This window comes from Rhopilema esculentum, chromosome 16, assembly GCF_057945365.1.
Source record: "Rhopilema esculentum isolate cy_ngs chromosome 16, ASM5794536v1, whole genome shotgun sequence".
NCBI lineage: Eukaryota > Metazoa > Cnidaria > Scyphozoa > Rhizostomeae > Rhizostomatidae > Rhopilema > Rhopilema esculentum.
In genome coordinates, this window is record NC_142830.1 from 1,844,966 (window position 1) to 1,863,596 (window position 18,631).

Consider the following 18,631-nt stretch of genomic DNA (forward strand, 5'->3'; position numbering starts at 1 on the left):
AATATTCACCGAAAAAGCACCCACACATTCTTAAAAATCCTCGTTTATGAGAAAAAACATTGTTCAAAATTGCATTTTGCGGAAGCTCAGCCTCAGCTTGTTCTTAATTTGTTCTTAACTTTTGACCAGTTTTGAGGCTCGTGTTCTTAAAAAATTGTTCTTATTAAAAAAGGAGTGTAAGAAATGAGCACCTTCCATTCTCAACAGTTTCTACAATTAGTAGCCTATTCTAGCAGACCTTTTAACGTTTACGGATATTTTTCGTTTAACACTGCTGGGTACTCTTTTTACATTTTCTTTTTCATTTACAATCTCAACTACTTGCAGAACTGTTTTTATAAAGGCACGCGTATTCAGGGCAGTCGCAAGCTATTGTGCTCTCAAGGGGGGATTCTCCGATCTCATTTGCTGACAAAATGAATGAGCTATCCTTTATTTGCCGTATATGCAAACTTGCCGATGAAGCACCCCTATATAGCAAAGTTTTTACGATGAATCTTTTTCCAAGCGGGTGTCACACCCACCTGCGTGTATTCCGAGTTCAAAAGGCCGAGTCTGTATGTTTTTTGTACCAGTTAGAGAATTTGTTTAGAGAATTTGTTATTTTCTTTTTGTGCATCTCAAAATTCCAAATGTGGTCGATTGAATTAAGATGAGGAAATACGTGTCTCACGCGACCCGAGAAATGCAGGATATACCGCTGGATCGTAGTCAATAGGAGGTCCTATCAAAGGCGTCCTATGTATGTCCAATAGCTGTTGTATAAATTAATCATAAATAAAAGGTAATGAGTTACATTTTAAACCTCAGTTTACAGGCAGTCTTACAGTAATTTGTGTGTTTTAAAATGTATACATTGCTCTTTTGCTAGGCCTATATACCACACTTAGGGGAGATAGACCAGCAAGAATAAAGGCAAAGATCTTCCGCAAATATTTTCCCGTTGTGCTCTGATCCCCCAAGCTTATGACGTAAGATCTATACCCATCAGCCCACAGAGTAGAGGACGTACATTCCAACAAAGGTAACATAATAAGGATTGTTTTGACCGCTATCCATGTGATAATTCAAAAAGGCCATGCAAACAACCTGTTAATTATTTCTTTGGAAAGTGCAAAATCAATGCGTTGTTTGGAAAGGCAACAGGCCTAAGTTGCAGGCTAGATTTATTTTGAAGGGACTTTTTTTGGTGGATATGGAAAGTAACAACCACTTAAGGAGAAGAAGACCACGAACTCCTCAAAGAGGTAAGGCAATTTCTAGGCAGATCATTTCACGGTACAAATGTTATCACATTCCTTAGTAATAACAAAGCTACGATTCTAATTATCAATAAACATTTTTAATCAACGAAAGTCGAAATGAATTATCATTAGAAGCTAACTTACACGCGTCAAATTAAATTTTTGCTGCAATAAAAAACCTTCCACCGCCTGTTTTCATTTCGCAGTTTTCACCGGAAAATTGTATTGCCTTTTTTTTATTCTCAGTTGCTAAACCGAGTTGTGAAAGCCTTATTGAACAAAAATTGCTTTATAATGCATAAAACATTAAATTGAGTACAAAAGTGTGTTTAAAAGTCTATTTTTGCTGGTTTTCCTTGAGCTTTTTGGACTAGAGTCATAATTGCTGTTGATACGGTACGCACGGGTAGTCAAGTGTAAAATGTTTGCACAAGTCCCAAATAACTGGTAAAATAGAGCTTACTGAATTCTTATCTTTGCAATTTAGGAAAAAAAATTCTGTGAAATTTCTGATAAAATTTTCAACGAAAAACGAGAAATTTACCCTTTCTGCTAATTTATTAACTCATTGCAACCCTGTGAAGACATGTTATTGGGTCGCAGGTGATGTGACCTTTTGCCAAGCCAAAATGAGTTGCTAATGTTTGAGAAGACGGCTTGGAAGGCATGACACTGGATATTGGAGGCTTTAGCTAGAAAATCCCATTAGGAGTGTACTTTGATCCTTCAACTAGCATCGTACCATCGTTCAAAGGAGGAGTTGTTGTGGGCGACACACGCTCATCTCTCCTTAACCAAAACAAGGAAGGTCAAGCGACATCACTCAACTAAGGCCAGAGTGTTTTGTTCAAAATGGATGAGTCAGTAAACAACAGCAACGGTGGGTTATGTAGTTGACACCGCCAATTTGAAGAGATTTGCCTCAAATTTCATCAAGAAGTATTCATAGTTTTAGGGTGCCTTTAATGTCCAGCACTTGATGCAAATAGACATTTGTGAATAGGCCGTCTGTGTTTGTTAGATTTAATTTCCTTGAAATTTAATGTTTAAAAATAGTCTAGACATAGGAGCTAGACGAAATAAGATAGACTGTAACCTTTGAGTGATATACTTACGATTTCATTGTATCCTTTATGTGCAAGTTGAAAAGAATTATACAACAAAGTTTCAGAATTGTTCTTTAGTTGTATAGACATGTCTAGGCATGCAGATTTTTGAGTCGGATCCAATTACCCATCAGTGAGATTATTTTTTTCACCGACTCAACTGCAATCTTGAGCAGCTAAAAATTATTAAAGAGAACTATTATACTTTCTGGAATGCTCTAGAATTGCATGGTTATGTTAGATTTAGATGTAGAATTCTGTTTTTGTCTTGTTGATGAAAATGAAGGGTGGTAAGACCAATAAAATTAAGAGAAAATTCATATTGCTTTTGCAGTCAAAATTCGAAAATTGAAACTGCCTATCTTACTTAAAGAGTTCATAGCACCATTTGCAATTTTTGCAAGACTATTCTGCAAGATTGCATATTCCAATATAATTTGTTCGAATAAATTTAAAAAAAAATAAATAGAGCATAGCAAAAAGAAATGTTATATAATTGTGCTTAGATATGATGCAAGTTTCAATTTCCTTTGTTTTTAACCATCTTTCTCAACTAATTACGGCATGGATTTCAGTGCCTTTGCACTTGCAAATCAGTTTTTCTTTTAATCAATAGGTTACAGAGATTTTCTGGATGAGACAAGTGGTGCCCATGCAGCAAGAGTTTTCAGGAAGAAAGCTGATGTAAGTATTTTTGTTCTGCTACTTGAGTAGCAAATTTTGGCTTTAGGGTGACATATTCCTTTTCCAGGCTCAAAATTGAGGTGAGCACAGAGCAGTTTGCAGAATATGGTAGTTCTTGACTCGATTTCATGTTCATTTCAGGCACATTTACTGCAAACAAAGTTTTCTATAATAATGCTAGTTTAGACTTGGTGTGAAATTTCAGATATTGATGTGCAGCAATACACTGACCTTATGCATGCATATGCCACAAACTGCACTACAGGAACACAGATTTTTCAGTGTTTAATATTTGCATGCTAGAGATTATTCATCAATGTTTTAGTTCCTTCTCTTCCTTGCTCTTACTGTTGTTATTAGCCCGCAATAATTCCAAAAATAAATCAAACCATGAAAGTAATAAGTATGCTATTTGTTTTTAGCAGGTTAAGCCCCTCAAAACTGTTTGTCCCCAATCAAAGATTTTTTATCCAGCTCTTGGATGTGAACAATTTTATATTGGCAAATAAATTTCTTTGTCTGTAATCAGTTTTTCATGAAACATTGTCTTGCCTCTGAACCATATTTCTTCAAAATAACAATCTTTCCAGACCTGTCAAATTTCAATGTTGAAAACGATTGAGTTTTGTGAGAAGATGGGGAAAATTTTTTCACTGCTGTGGGACTAGGGGTGAAACCAGAATTAATCCTTGCTGACACATTGACAAAAGGGGGGCTATGTCTCAAGAAATTGCCACACCCTTTTCTTTGAGCACATGTTAAGCACCTGTCGCAAACACCTTTCTTTTCTGTAACTTGGGCTTGGCAATAGTGCTTTTTCTATAATGTGGAAACAATGAATAATTTGAATTAACCAAGAAAGTTATTGCTGAGTTCACAAGAGTTTTGCTTTGATGTGTATGCCTGTGAGAAATAAAAAATAGCTGTGTGTCTCATGGAAGGTCTGCAAGGTATAAGGAAATTGAATTTGCAAAGCACAAATAACTGTTTCCTTATAGGTTAAGAGGTTGATGTAAGGATTATTTTTAACATATTTATTTAAGTACAATCAGCACAATGAAAATTCTGAGTACATTCTGTTTTGAATTCCTCTTTCATGTCAGACTTTGTCAAATTTGATTGAGCAAATCGTCTTTGTTTCTGACTTCGTCAAGTTGAAAGCTTTTTTGACATGATAAGATTTTATCAAGTTCAGTTTTACAAAAGTGTTGTCAAAACAGAGTATCAAGTGTTGTCAAATGGGAGAAAGGCTAATTCATTATTTCAGTGCTTATTATTGCAGTGTTCATCTCGGCTAATGATTCTTTTTGAAGACATGCACCACTGCAAGGCAGGGAACTACTTAACTATTTTAGGATCAGTGTTTAACATTTTAACAAGATAACTTCAATCTTCTGCAATAAATTTTAGAGCTTTTTTGTTCTTTTCTTAATTTTTGGCAATACTGACAGTGTTAATCAGTGGCATCATGGCACTAGACTGAATTATACAGTATGAGGAAATGAAATTTTTATTCATTCACCTCTCAACTTAGTTAAAGGGTATAGAAAATGTTTGATTCTTGAAAACTGACTTTTTCTGTCAGAAGAGGCCTTTTGACATTCCATTTTTCCTTATACATGATCAGAGTCAGTTGAATTCAATGGGTCGCTTTGTAAAAGCCTATCAGTGTAAGAGGGACTTTATATACCTTATTCTTTGGATTTTGGTATCAGCTGAATCAGATGCAGTTCAATAATCACTTGATATATCGATGCATCCAAAGTACTTCAGCTTTATGGCAACCTCTTCTTTTTCATCTGAAGAAATTGAGCTATCTGCTGAGACAAATCCTTTGTTTTCTTTGTTTGGGATGATTATAACCTGCTATTCTTTAGGGTTCTTGTTTCATCTATTCATTTGTCTGCTATGTTAATAGGGAAACTCTGTGATTACAGCTTAATCTTTAAATATTTAAAATTTCTTTGACATTTTTTATGGCCGGTGTTCTTACTAGACAGCATTTGGGTGTTTTGTTTAATGGCTTGTGGCTTATAGGACTTTCTAGGCATGCATGGAGATGCTGATTGAACCCTCTTAGCAAGCTTGAGTCCATATGTGGTAATCATGTTGATATAGGTAGCCAAAAACTAGTGAAACTGGTATATTTTCTTACATAGGATGCCAACACTGATTAAAATGGTTATTGATGGTTTAAAGAATCATGTCTTGATGCTAAAGCTCTTTGCAGCATATCAATGCCTATGTGGTTTTTTGCTGTACAATAGATAACAAAGAAGGCTTTATTAACCAAAATAAACCCCTCTTGAACTTTCTGGCAGGTGAATGTAAGGCTTCTTACTTGCAATTTTATTTCAAAGCCTTTTTGTTATTACAGGAACTGCAAAATGAGTTGTTGGGGAAATTTGATGCAGAGTTTCATGAAATCATTGATCAATGCGCAGATGAACTGGAAGAGCCAACACTGAAAAGCAAAAAACACACAAAGTATGTTTACATTTCTATGTCATAGAATCTGCTATTCGATCTTCCTAGCCACATGAGGTTGTTATAAAGCAGAGTATATTATTTGTGAAGTTTTCTATTTTTATAAGTTGGTATTCATTCTACTTGAATCCTATACAAAGATATGATTCTACTTTGTATACACATTGTCAAGGAAAATTTGGTAGTATAATATTGTTTGAAATGTTCTTTACAACATGGCCTGGTAGGGTAATTCAAAATGCTAAATAAGGTAACGGAAGGAATTTGATAGATGTTTAATGTCATAAAAATGCTGTAAAGCAAGGAATAACAACAAAACTTTTTTGATATTGTACATAATTTACAAATATACAAGTGTGCAAATTTTGAAGCAAAATGGTCAATGGCACTTGAATTGGATACAGGTTATTTATTTGGTAATGGAACACTACTCTGAAATATTTTAAAATATGTGCTTTGAAGAAATTCTATCTCAAATTCACCTCAAAATTTAAACTTGACTATAACCAAAAAAATACAACACACTTCAAATATGGATTATTCCTAAACTTCACTGCCCTGTAATTTAAAACATATATAATTATTGGCTCTATCTTTTTAAATATTGTTTAGATATCATACAATTATGTAGATGCCATCTATACTCTTGGTTTATAGGTTAATTTTTTTCAAAATCTGTCCCTCATTTTTTAAATATGCCCTAGTTCAACTCTTATCTAAAAGGATATCTTTAGCACTCGCTTGGCTCTAATGATTTAATCCAAGTTAAGTAATTTGCATGTGATAGGACATTTTTATTTCAGGCACAAAGATTCTAGCATGTTGCCTGTTTAAAATTATTGTATAAAGACACATTTTAAGACAAAGAATAAAGGATAATTTATAATAATAAGGGTAAAGAAATCTTATATATGAGCAAAAAAATTATCAGTCAGTAGAGGTTTTTTGTCTAACATTATTTCAGCAACTTGAGGATAATTTTAGATAAATCTGATTAGCGCAAGAATCTTATCTTACTGAATACCACTGAAATAGACATATGCCATTGTATTTATATATTTTGAAAAGTTTATTATTCTTTCTTGCAATTTCTCAAGATGGAAAATTAAGCAGGCTCTAATTTACTTTCTCATTTCACTTGACAGCCTTTATGATGCAGAAGGCAGAAAAGTATTTATTGCTCGAGAATCACTTCTTACGTAAGTTAATTTCTCTTTAATGAACATCTCTAAATAGCAGATAGCATAATTCTGTTTACTAAACAGTAGCCTAATAGGCTACTGACAAACTAGGGTGGGAACGACTGTTTACTGTTCCAACAACACTCAAACACTCCCACAACATCATGGAACAAAAAAATTTACGGTTCATTAATTCTCATTGCTCATTAATTCTATAATTGAAATATCTTTGTGCAAAAGCTTCACAACAGTTTTGGCTTGGTTCTTGTATTGAATGATGGTTATTGGCTCAAACTAGCATTTATTTAATCAACAACAATTTCAACGGGATGAAGTAAATGATGTCATGTTTCATGCTCACTTGTATTTTTTCAAAGAATTGTTTTCCAGCTTTACACATACCTCATTGAAGGTAGAAAAATGTCCTCTGTCCTTTTTGTGCATAAGCACCCTTTAATTGTCTTTTTATCTCTTTTGTTCTACAGGGAACTCTTGGAGATTAATCACATTCAGACAATTTACAACATTTTTGTGGCCCTATTGATTTTATTTATCATGAACACACTGGTGTATGATTACATTGAAACAGGCAGGTTAGTCAACGTTTAATAGTTTCTTTGGTTTCATTTAGGGGCGTTGTAGCTCCTAGAAGAGGGTCGGGAAAAAATAACCATAAAGGGGCCAGTGTCCGACGTGAGAGAAAATTTTTGAAATTAAGCCTTCTAGAAAAGCTAAAATGCATCTCCTAGACTAAACCTATACCGCTCAGAATAGGCAATTCGAAGATTCTCAGAAAGGCATTGATCGTTGATATTTAAAAAAGGTTTGGGCAAATACTCTAGTGCACATCGATGTGAATAACAAGAGGCTGTTGTATTGATTAAGAGCATTTTATTTCATGAACAGCAATGTACATCTTCTTTGTCTCGAGTATTTTCAGAAGTTTGCACATCCAAAATGCAAGCATATGCAAGCAGCTCTTCGATCTCTTTGAAGCTTCTAGGCTAAAAATGCAGCTAAATCTCGCTAGATCTCTTTGCTTTTTGGAGATTTTCTACAGAATACTTTAAAGCCACACTAAATGTTGCATGATATATTTGGAACAAAATGTTGTGTGACGCGGAGTGACAATAGGAGAAGTCTACATTCAGCCATCCAGGCTAGTCCTCTTTTGCTTTTACCTGCACCTTCTCGTACAGGCTCCCAGAAATATGCCTCCATCTAAAAGTCTCAGATTCATGGTATTCTCTTCCAAGGGCTAATTCTTAGATTCACGGTATTCTCGAAAGCAAAGGCTTTCCCATCAGGTCGCCAAAGCCTCATTCTAACGGGTCATCTTCTGTTTGACCTTTATTTTCTTTCAAATTCCATGCATCCCATTCACAGGGCCCTTTATGTTTAAGTTTATCTCCAAATCTTTAGTTCATAACTATGAGTTTTTATATAGATGAGAGATTATTTTACCAAAGATTTCCTTCCCTTAAAATATTTTCCTGGGTTTAAACAAGTCACTTTTAAGGGGCCTACCGGGAAATCTCCCGTGTATCCCGCCTAGCCACAACGCCCCTGGTTTCATTGTATGACTTCCCTGAGCTTCAGTTTATAGGATCCTCTCTACAGAATACAGAACAAGAAATATTTCGAAATCGAAAACCCTACCTAAAATAACATTCTTATAGTTTAAATGATACTTGCCATTTAATCACAAATGGCCTTTTCAAAACACTATCTAATAATCATTTTAGGTATAAAACCTATAAAGGTGGGTATGTTCTTTACTCTGTTAATGAAAGTTTGATACACAGTGTTCTAATTAATTAAATTTTATTATTATTTATATATACAAAAAAATTCAATGTGATTTGCAAGCTCAGAATTTTCAAACTTGTTACAATTAACAAAATTTCGACATCCAGCAGATTAAAAGATTGGCAAAAGGCTAATTGGGATTCACCTCGGTTTTCTCTGGCGTAAGGTGGAAGTTTCAGCTGTCAAATATATGATTTTTGATATAATTTATGTTCTTAAACCTATAAACATGTAAATTATATTCATTTTAAGTATTTTGATTTGCAACAAAAAGAGTTAGTTTAACCTAATAATAAAGCTAAGGATCATTCTTTATTGTAATTAAAGCTGCTTTTTTTTGTTTCAGGTTCGGAGTTGATTTTTCTCTTATCCTGTGGGCTTTTGGAAAGGTCCCAGTCGTTGTCACAACATGGTTAATGATGATGATGTACACATTCACAATATTTCCTTTAATGCAGGCTTGGATTTTTAACCAGAAGTCCTGGATACCCCTGCCAGACCTTATGTGGATTATGTGCTATGGGATATACATGTTGTTTTTTGCCTATTTTCCCGTTGTGGAGATTATCAAGCACGACGTACCTACTGTTTCTACGATTATAGTTCTTTGTGAACAGGTGATTAATTATTGATTTAATACGTTTCCACGAAGCATCTTGCTGTTAAGAATTCTAATAATTTAAAGCCTTTTGGTATACGAGTCACAACAACGAATTACAGTATTACAAAAATGAAGTATTACTGAAAACGATGTTTTTGAACAAGATAATCCCCATGCAGGGATACTTTTAAGAATAGTATCTTTATGGTTAAATTCAAGTAAAACGTTGGCATCAGAATTGCTGTTTCGCGTTTCAACAGAAAATCACGAGAATTTTTATCAATGTGAAACTTCTGTGGAAAGGGCTCTAAATTACTCACCCAATCAACAACATGCAGCATTCCATTAAACATCTCAAACTCGTTTATTTTAGAGAAATTTGCCAAATTACACTCTTTTTTTAAAAGAACCAGTAAATTTAAGTTCAGGCTGACTGTTCTTTATTTTTTCGAAAATCTGAGGCTGGATTGTTCTTAATTTGTTCTTAGATTAAGAGGGTGTAAGCAGTGCGAGTGCTAGCTTTTTCGCTCTAAGCAGGTGTTAAGGCCTCATTTGCCAACAAAGTGAGTGAGACAACCTTTATTTGCCGAAAAGTTTGAATATTCGACGAAAAAGCACCCACACATCGCTAAAAATCCTCGATTTTGAGAAAAAACGTTGTTCAAAAATGCATTTTGCAGAAGCTCAGCCTCTTAATTTGTTCTTAACCTGTGACCAATTTTGAGGCTCGTGTTCTTATAAAATTGTTCTTATAAACTATTTTTCTGTTCTGTTCCCCATTGTTTTGTTTTTCAGTGTTAGTACAAACAACCTCGCCCTAATTGAATTTGCTTAAGTCGCAACTCGTTTATGTCAAAAATCGCTTGTGTCGAAATTCATTTTTGTCGAAAATTGTTTATGTCGAAAACCGCTTTTCTCGAAAATTGCTTTGGTCTAAAAATTTTCGTGTCGAAAATCGCTCATGTCAAATTATCCAAATTTTTATTATTTGTCATTCCCGTTTCTACTCGTAAGTCGAAGTTTTTTTCAATTGACTTGTTCTACTCGTAAATCTCAATGAAGATTAAGGTCCCAGTCTAACTAGAATAAACAAATTTTTTCCCATTGATTAAAATTTGCAGTACTTTGTGAAATACATAAACTACCTCCTATTGTTTATTGAAAAGACTTTGATGCTTTTTGACAACTGAATATGGAATATGTTACAAACGTGCCAAAAAGTTGTTAAAGACATATAGTTAAAATTATGTTAAAGATTTAAAATGTTAAACATAACGATAAATAAGACCTTTCGAAATTTACTGATGTCGATGTCATACTGATGTTCTCAACTTATGCAAAATTAACTTACTTTTCGTAGACATGTTCAACAAAACTAAGATCAGTTTTCAAAGTCGATTTCAGCCATCTCCCTCCTAAGGAACAATGCTTGTTCACTATGAAATGATACCGTATTTTCTCGTTGTTTTCCTTTTTGGAAGCGTGGATCTATTTTTGCAGCTTACGCTTATTTAGTTTTCAAATTAATAATTCCTAGGTCCGTTTGATGATGAAAGTTCATGCATTTGCGCGGGAAAATTTTACCAAAGTTTTGAAGATAAGGAACGAAGAAGGTAAATTGTCTGGTACTTTTTTCACAGCATCTTCGCATGAAAGTAGTAGTTTTTATAGAGGTTTTTTGTTGCAGGCAACGCGATAAACCTCTCATAATTCTCTAAAGTATATTTCAGAAGATATCAATACGTATCTCGTTTTTTATTGCATTTTCAAACTTTAGTAATGTAAAGCAAATTATTATTTTTCTTAATTTTAGAAACCGGGGGTCTGTCGGTTTAGAAAAAGTGCCACAGTTGCAAAATTTAGGAGTCAAAGATTCAACGATCTTTGAAGTTGTCGTAAAACGAGTGATGCTGCCATAGAGATGAAATCATATTCGATAGTTTTGCACAGGCACCGCACAGCCAATTGGGCTAGCAAGGGCTATAGCCCCTATAGCCCTCACCCCCCCCCCCCCCCGCTTTTTTGCAATAATGGGCTAGACAATTTTTTTAGAGGTTTATTCTAACGCAACTTTGGATAGGATTTTCTATATACCAGGGTTTTCATAGTTGCAAGAATTTAAGAATCTTTGAATTTTACCTACTGAAAATTTTGTATCTTAAAATTCTACATTTATTGTTTGGCATTAGTTTTCCAATGGCAAAATTAGTAGATTCAGAAAATCTCATCATTAGATATTTTTTATCACTTGGCATGGATATGAGAGAAATCGCGATAGATGAAATGTTTTCTGAGTATATAATTCTATTGTTTTAAGCTAAGCAGACAACATACTTACGTTTGTACTATAAAATGCTTTTACCTTTGAATGCCTCTACAATGCCAATGACCTTTAATTTTTCAGATAGCGAAAAGAAAGAAGCGCAGTTTGATAATATGCCTGGATTCTCACAGTTTCTCTACTTCCTGTTTGCGCCTACACTGATATACAGGGACAGTTACCCAATGTAGGTGTTGGCTCTTAATCTAAAATGCTTCTCTGTTACCTGTAGGACTTACCTTATCAAAGGCTGCTGGGTTGGCAATTCTTCAAATTAGACAAGCACTGTGAATTTCTCTAAATTTCTATCACCACCTACCATTTCAAATGTTGATAATTTTTAGTACCTATGTGGGCTTTTCGAGTGTGGCACATTTGATACTGTTCGAGTATATTCATATGTATCGTTCTCCAATTGGCTCTTTATTTGTTTTTGCTCATATTTCCAGAGTTTTCTCTCAATTGAATAACTTAGTCTTGGGGCATCTCGCATCCCTTTTTCTGTGTACAGTGGGGCCTCAATATAACGGACACCGTTCGAACCAGTGTAAATGTTCGTTGTATAGAGATGTTGTGTAGAGGTTTCCATTGATGGAACTTCCAATGTGTTTTTATTGTAATGTTCACTCTTAGTAATTAAAGTATAATTACGATAGTGAATCATTCCAGTTTATCCAAATAATGGCTGTACAAAAATCATCATCGCATTATTTTTTTTATAAAACGAAATTTATGCATTGATTAATAAGACGTTATATTTGTAATCAATTTTGCACCACTGCTGTAATGTTCCTTTTTTACAGGACTCCCCAAATCCGCTGGGAATACGTTGTCACTAACGTGCTGCAAGTCATTGTCTGCGTATTTTTCACTTACTACGTTTTCGCCAGATTTTGTGTTCCAGTATTTAGGAATACAGGAAAAGATCAAGGGCATTTAAGGTGAGACTTCTCGACAAGTTTTGCTTTTTCAATGTACTCGTATATACTAAAGTATCTTTTTTGGGTGAATGAAAATTAAAGAAAAATCTGTTACTTCATCTCCTGTCGCTACAATATTGAAACTCCAGTTTTGCTTGCAAAAGTTTGTTACTGTGGAAGGTTGACATGTTTGAAGGCCTTTTGTAACATATATTGAAAGCCCAAGAGATGACTTGTTCTGAACCTTTTTATCAACATACAACTGCCCTCGCGACATTTGCTTTCTTTATAGATAATTCCAAGCAATTTAGAAAACGTTCAGTATTTTCAAGTAAAATAAAACACTAAAAAGCTAGTCAAATTAGAAATATGCTAGAAATAAAGGGCGAAAAGCATCAAACTTTATGAAACATGTTTTCAAATATCACTATGCGACAGCTCTGTCTATATTAGCAAATGTGCTGTCTTTATATCCATCAGTATTAATACTACGTAGTCATTATTTTACAATGGTATTATTTGTTTGCCCGCTCTAATTGGCATGTCGATGTAGCTTTTGTCTCTGTCAGCTGATTTCTCTTATTTCTAGAGAGCTACTGTTGGCCACATTTAGCTGTATGCTCCCTGGTACCCTGGTTCTGATCCTTGGCTTTTTCTCAATACTGCACTCATGGTTGAATGCCTTTGCCGAAATGCTACGATTTGCTGATCGTATGTTCTATCGGGTATGGCATTTATTGGAAGTACTTCTCTGCAAATGGTGCTTGGAGAGGGAGGGGGTGTTGCTGAGTTTCTGATCTGCTTTTCTGAAAAAGTTATCTTCAATGCATGGAGCCCCAAAGAATAAAGAGTGGTCCCAGGAAAAACGTAGAAATTTACAGTTATTCTTTTGTTGGGTTATTTTCGGAAATGTTAGAATCATGAGCAAAAATTCAGGATAGAATCGTGACATAAATGGTTTCGAGGCACTTGTACTCAGGATATTTCCAACCTCCTTCAGCAACATTCTATTGAATACATTGTGCCTGTAAATAGTCAGAAATTAAACTATTTTTCATTAATCAATTTTCATCAATTTTTTTATTTGGCTTTTAAGTGAGTTTGTTCCAGTTTAGCTCTATTTTTCCTTGCTCTTGTATGAATTATAACATATTTCAACTTGTATGAGACGAGGCTATGGTAGTACAGATTTCAAAATGTTTCTTAAAATGTCATATCTTTTGAGCTTTTGGATTATAAATGAATTTTGATTGAATATCCTTCCTTTAGGACTGGTGGAACTCCTTTTCATACGCAGCATATTACAGGATGTGGAATGTTGTCGTTCACGATTGGCTCTTTGCTTATATCTACAAGGACACTCTTCTTTTGTTTGGCGAAGATAAAAAGGCGCTGGCAGCCATTTTAGTTTTTGTTTTGTCAGCCATTGCTCATGAGTACATTCTCATACTGGCCTTTGGGTTTTTCTTCCCGCTTCTATTTTTCATGTTTGGAGGTGTCGGATGTGAGTGTAACTTATATCTTCTTTTTGTTTTTTAGATTCCAATGTAAGAATAGCTAGGTACCAAAAGTTTTTTTCGATTTATTATGCTGATGCAAAACCAAGATTTTTTCATCAGACTCGGGGAATTATGTAAAACAAAAGAAAGGTGAATCCAAGAAAAAAATCATTTCGAACAAATGGCGCGTATATATGCCATTCTTTTGCAACCCATAAGAAAATGTATTTTCAACGTTTTTGCTTGCATTGAAGAACCAGGTTGTTGTTTTCTCTTTATTTTACGACAGCAGTTTTCGTTTTCTCAATTCTCGATTGATGTTTTTATACTAATTGCTTCCCTTTATATTGTTAGTCTTATTCAGCCTAATTGGACCGAAGAAAGGAGCAGGCCAACCCCACTCAGCTTGGAATATCTTCATGTGGGTCAGTCTTATTCTTGGAAATGGCCTTTTGATGTGTCTGTACAGTCAAGAGTGGTATGCAAGCAAAAACTGTCCAAGAGATATGGTAAAATTTTATACATTTTAGATTAATGGGCTGTGGGTAAAGAAATTGATGTTTTATAGGGTAAGGGAATATATATATTCACCTTAGACAGGCTTGTTGGGGAGACGAGGTCTCACTCCTATTGTTCGAGACAAAAGGATTGATGATTTGTTCGAGCCAATCAACGTCGAGGGGCCATGACGCATGCGTATTCTAACAAATATTCCCAACAAAATTCCCGGCCATCCCCAACACGCAAAGCCAGGAAACACACAAAGAGAACAGTAATTTTAGCTACGTGAACAAGTTTCATCAGTTCCTGAGGAGTTATACGCATATGATTAAGGGAAGTATTTTCGTTGATCCTCTAAGATCCTCGGGGGTTTCCTTGGAGATGTTGTAAAACTGAAACATCAAAATCCGAGGCTTTTCGCCTTAAAATTTTGAAAAATTGAGTTGAAGGTATTTTTCCTGCTGTTTTTAGTCGATTAAGTTGCCTAGGCCTGGCTCTAGTTGAGGAGGTCAGTTCAAATCAGGTTGTGTTGTTTACATCGAATGTCTAATCTACGTTAACACTTAAGTCGCGTCATGCAATTCTCGATGTTTTTGCTTACCTTTGGAAGTTTGGAAGTAAAGCGGGACTTGATACAAACAAAATACATATGATTAACCCCACCGCTCTTATAGATATTTTGAAATTTGATTGCAAAGTTCTGTTTATTCTTTCCTCGAGGTTAGGGGGGGGGGCTAATCATTTAAATTGACATATAAATATATAATTACATGCCTTTTTATCTCTAATACGCATGTGCCATGGCCCCAAAACGGGGGTACTCATTTCCCACTCAAGAACTTGCTGCATTTCATCTCCCCCAAAAAGGCAAACTAGCTGATTGACACATTTGCTGAAGAGCCCTTTTGAGCAGATCTAGTGTCGTTAACAACCACTCCACTCTTTCATGTGAGTTAGCCGCATTGATATTAAAGAACTTCATATACTTGCCACATCGTTTCTCACGATTGGCTTTCTTGGCGACTTTGGATACCTCAATGGGACAACTTAACCAGAAAAGGAAAGTTAATAAATTGCAACCGATGCTTTTATCAAATAGCCCTTTAATCTTGAAGTCGTTTCACTACTGCCAGACTTGGAATAATCCGTAAATCTTTCTACCAAAACGTGATTTGTATTTTCTAATTATCTTTTTAAAAAGATTCACTGACTGCTGTTTGAATATTCAGTTTTATTTGGCTGTACCATTCTTTTTTTTATTGCAGATATTTATAGAGACTTATTAGATGGCTACATTTTGAAACATTTTGTTTATTTCGACCTGTTTTCTAAATTTTTCAAAAAGATGTTGGGTCGATTTTTGTTTGTTTACCTCTCAATGTTATATGTGTTAATTTTCAAAATTCAGTTAAAATATGTTTCATCTTGATTCTATCAAAACGATTTATTGATCATTATATTTGTCAAGGTACCTTGTTTTCTCGAGTAAACTTCCTATCAACTCTTTACCTGGACTCCACCATCTAAGCTCTTATAAGTTTTGGAAGAAGCTAGATTTAAATTTGTTTATTCAGGGAACTTTTTGGTAAATTGACATTGTTCCTAAACTGTGCTCACCAATTCGTTGATTTTAAACCCTTATAAGAAATATTAGTTTTCTTAATCCTAAGAATCTTGTTTACAGGCATAATAATCTAAATATATCTATTATTCAAAACAATTCAATATTACCTGTCATACCCAAAACGCTTTCCAGTTTTGTATTTTGTATTTATGCGCTCTACATTCATGCTTTCAAATCAAGACAATTTTGTTTGTTTATAATCGGCAGTCAAAGATATCAGAAGTTTTAATTCCTCGATCTTGGAGCAGTGATTGCGTGAAATGGAGTTGGGACGTGGACAAAAGGCTCCCAGCTTCCCCGCTTCTGAAATCACGATAATGTAAGTTCAAGCTTTTCCACCTTTTTGTGATCAATAACGTTATTCATCGCTCGTTTATTTGCTATCTCACGTTCAAGCTGTCATTTGTACTGCAGACAATCAAGATAGACAGTAAGAAAACCCTTTCCGTGTTAGAATCAAGAGGGTGTTCAGGGTAAGCGTTGCCTCCCTCCAAAGTTGCTTTTGTTTTTAGGAAGAAGTAAAGCAGGGTGTTATTTCTAAACAAGCAGTACCGTAAGTCCTCAATTTATTAATTTTAGTCATTTTTAGATGGGGGCTTATGATTGAGTATTCGAGAACAGGGGGGGGGGCTTATACGAGTTGGGCCAATTGATAGATTTACTATAAGATTTACTTATAGATGTCCTTTGAGCCTTACTTTTTCTTGCTCTGATTCTCCCCCTTTAGGCTGATTTTTCGTTTTTGATGTCTTACTTTTCTTTCAGAGATTATTGGAAACCTTCTACGCATATCTACGTGGAGCTTTTGAATATGGTACTTCGTCAGGTTTCTGATGTAAACGGGTTTTGCCATGATATAAATGTGAAAGATTCTAACTAATGCATGAGAATGTTAAATGATATATAAAATTTATTGCCAGATTATGTTTAATTATACATTCGTCTCAGGCCAAAACCCATCTTAGAAGTTGGAGCCGATTGCAATTTGCAACAAAGAAAACCGCATGTAGGGTCTATTCATATCCCTTCAAATTTTGAATCATGATATCCCCTCATATATTCAATCCTTTTTTACCAGATTAATCATCTGATTGGCGCCATTTGCTGGAAGCTTCAACTCGTATTTTCTTGGTTTTAGGCCTGAGTGATTTTTTTACTGACAATTTCAATCGATGCATACTGTTTATTTCTAGATAATTAGACCGTTCACAACCACGTGTCATGTCATCAATTTTGTAATTCGTACGTACAATGCAGTTTAGAATAAATGAATATTGGTTAAATTTGAAATATGAAATATACAGTTGTTTAACGTGATAAAACTGGGAGGTTTAGTTCACAACTACAGCTTCAGTTAAAATATTTTTACGACCCCTCCAGGGTTTCGCTAAACTCCGCTTATGGTAGTAGTAAAACGTTTTTGACTTATGTTATAGTATGGTGCGAGTAATATTTTATTTCTAGTTTTGATATAATTTTTAGCTCATGCTTAAGCGTTTTATTAATGGCTGGTTAGAAATAATTTTCTGCCATCACGCTTCTGACACAAATTTTTTTTAATTAACAGAAACCTTTTCGCCACCATCATAATATTGCTTTATAATAAACACCAGACAAGAATTTAAATCAAATTTTAAATATTAGATAGCATTTAGTCGTATATTTCGTATCATTTTGTTTTGGGGAAAATTTAAGAAGTTATAATTTTATTGCAATTATCCGTCCCTTGAACAGTGTCCTAAGGACATTTGTTATCGATTGGCTACTATGATGGAACTAATTTTTATCAGGTAAACATGTATTCTCTTATTGAGCTGTCTTTAATCAATGCTACGGAAAATAGGAGAAGGGTAGGTGTGATTGATTGATTGATTCGAAGTATCTCAAATGAGACTACAGTTTCGTGTCGAGCATATTCATCAGCGCGAATAAAGAAGGCGATAAATTGATGACAAATGTCTTTGAAAGTAAGCAAGAGACGTACTTTCAGACAAGGTTTCTTAGCTTGTTTTTGATTCTTGGAAAACTTCCAGTTTCATTTTCGTATCAAAAATTTCCAGTTTTATTTCCATATTTTTGTACAGTTAAAATTCAATTTTTGGAAAAACCAAACTTCATAAAAATACTTCAATTGACTTGCAATAAAAACGCGATTGTTTCAAATTATGTCAGAAACACAAGAAAAGGCTGCGTTAAGAAGGGGGAATAGAGAGGAAATTCATAACAACATAGCTCTTAATACGAGGTATTATACTGGAAAATGATGGTAGTAGATTGGGGGGTTAAGAATAGGATCTTGTCGCTGGAAAGTAATATTGAGGTAGTTTTAGGGAATTGTTAATTCACATCGTGCTTCGCATTATTTAATAAATTGCAATAATGTAAGGATTGATGGCATCACTAGGCTATCAATCTAAAACTCTGTTCTACAATTTTGTCATTAATTCGATTTTTTTATCGCTTTTTTATTTTAAACCTTAAATATTGTAATTAAAATGGACGTCTTTATTTCACAAAACAAAAGTTTTATGGACTTTGGTCATCCTGTAACTTCAAAGTATTTTCCTACTGTTGCAGACCTTTTTAGAATTTTCAAATAGGTAGGCATCCTGTTCAATTGTCTATGGGTTCATTTATTCCTCCATTCATTCATTC

General features: G+C 34.5%; 1 protein-coding gene across 2 annotated transcripts; it reads left to right on the forward strand.

The window, feature by feature from the left end:
• The first annotated feature begins 750 nt into the window (after nt 1–750).
• On the forward strand, nt 751–18,509 carry LOC135682526 (sterol O-acyltransferase 1). Of its 2 annotated transcripts, XM_065197452.2 has the most exons (15): nt 1,229–1,247; nt 1,848–2,124; nt 2,967–3,034; nt 5,412–5,521; nt 6,667–6,720; nt 7,188–7,295; nt 8,858–9,128; nt 10,650–10,725; nt 11,517–11,619; nt 12,236–12,373; nt 12,942–13,077; nt 13,622–13,856; nt 14,206–14,360; nt 16,184–16,295; nt 16,742–18,509. In XM_065197452.2, the coding sequence occupies exons 2-14, from the start codon at nt 2,097–2,099 to the stop codon at nt 16,292–16,294; spliced, it is 1,593 nt and encodes a 530-aa protein (XP_065053524.1). In that variant the 5' UTR covers nt 1,229–1,247; nt 1,848–2,096; the 3' UTR covers nt 16,295; nt 16,742–18,509. The 2 variants fall into 2 exon arrangements, with proteins under 2 accessions (XP_065053523.1, XP_065053524.1); XM_065197451.2 differs by lacking the exon at nt 1,848–2,124 and having other exon boundaries at nt 751–1,247.
• Nucleotides 18,510–18,631: the final 122 nt, after the last annotated feature.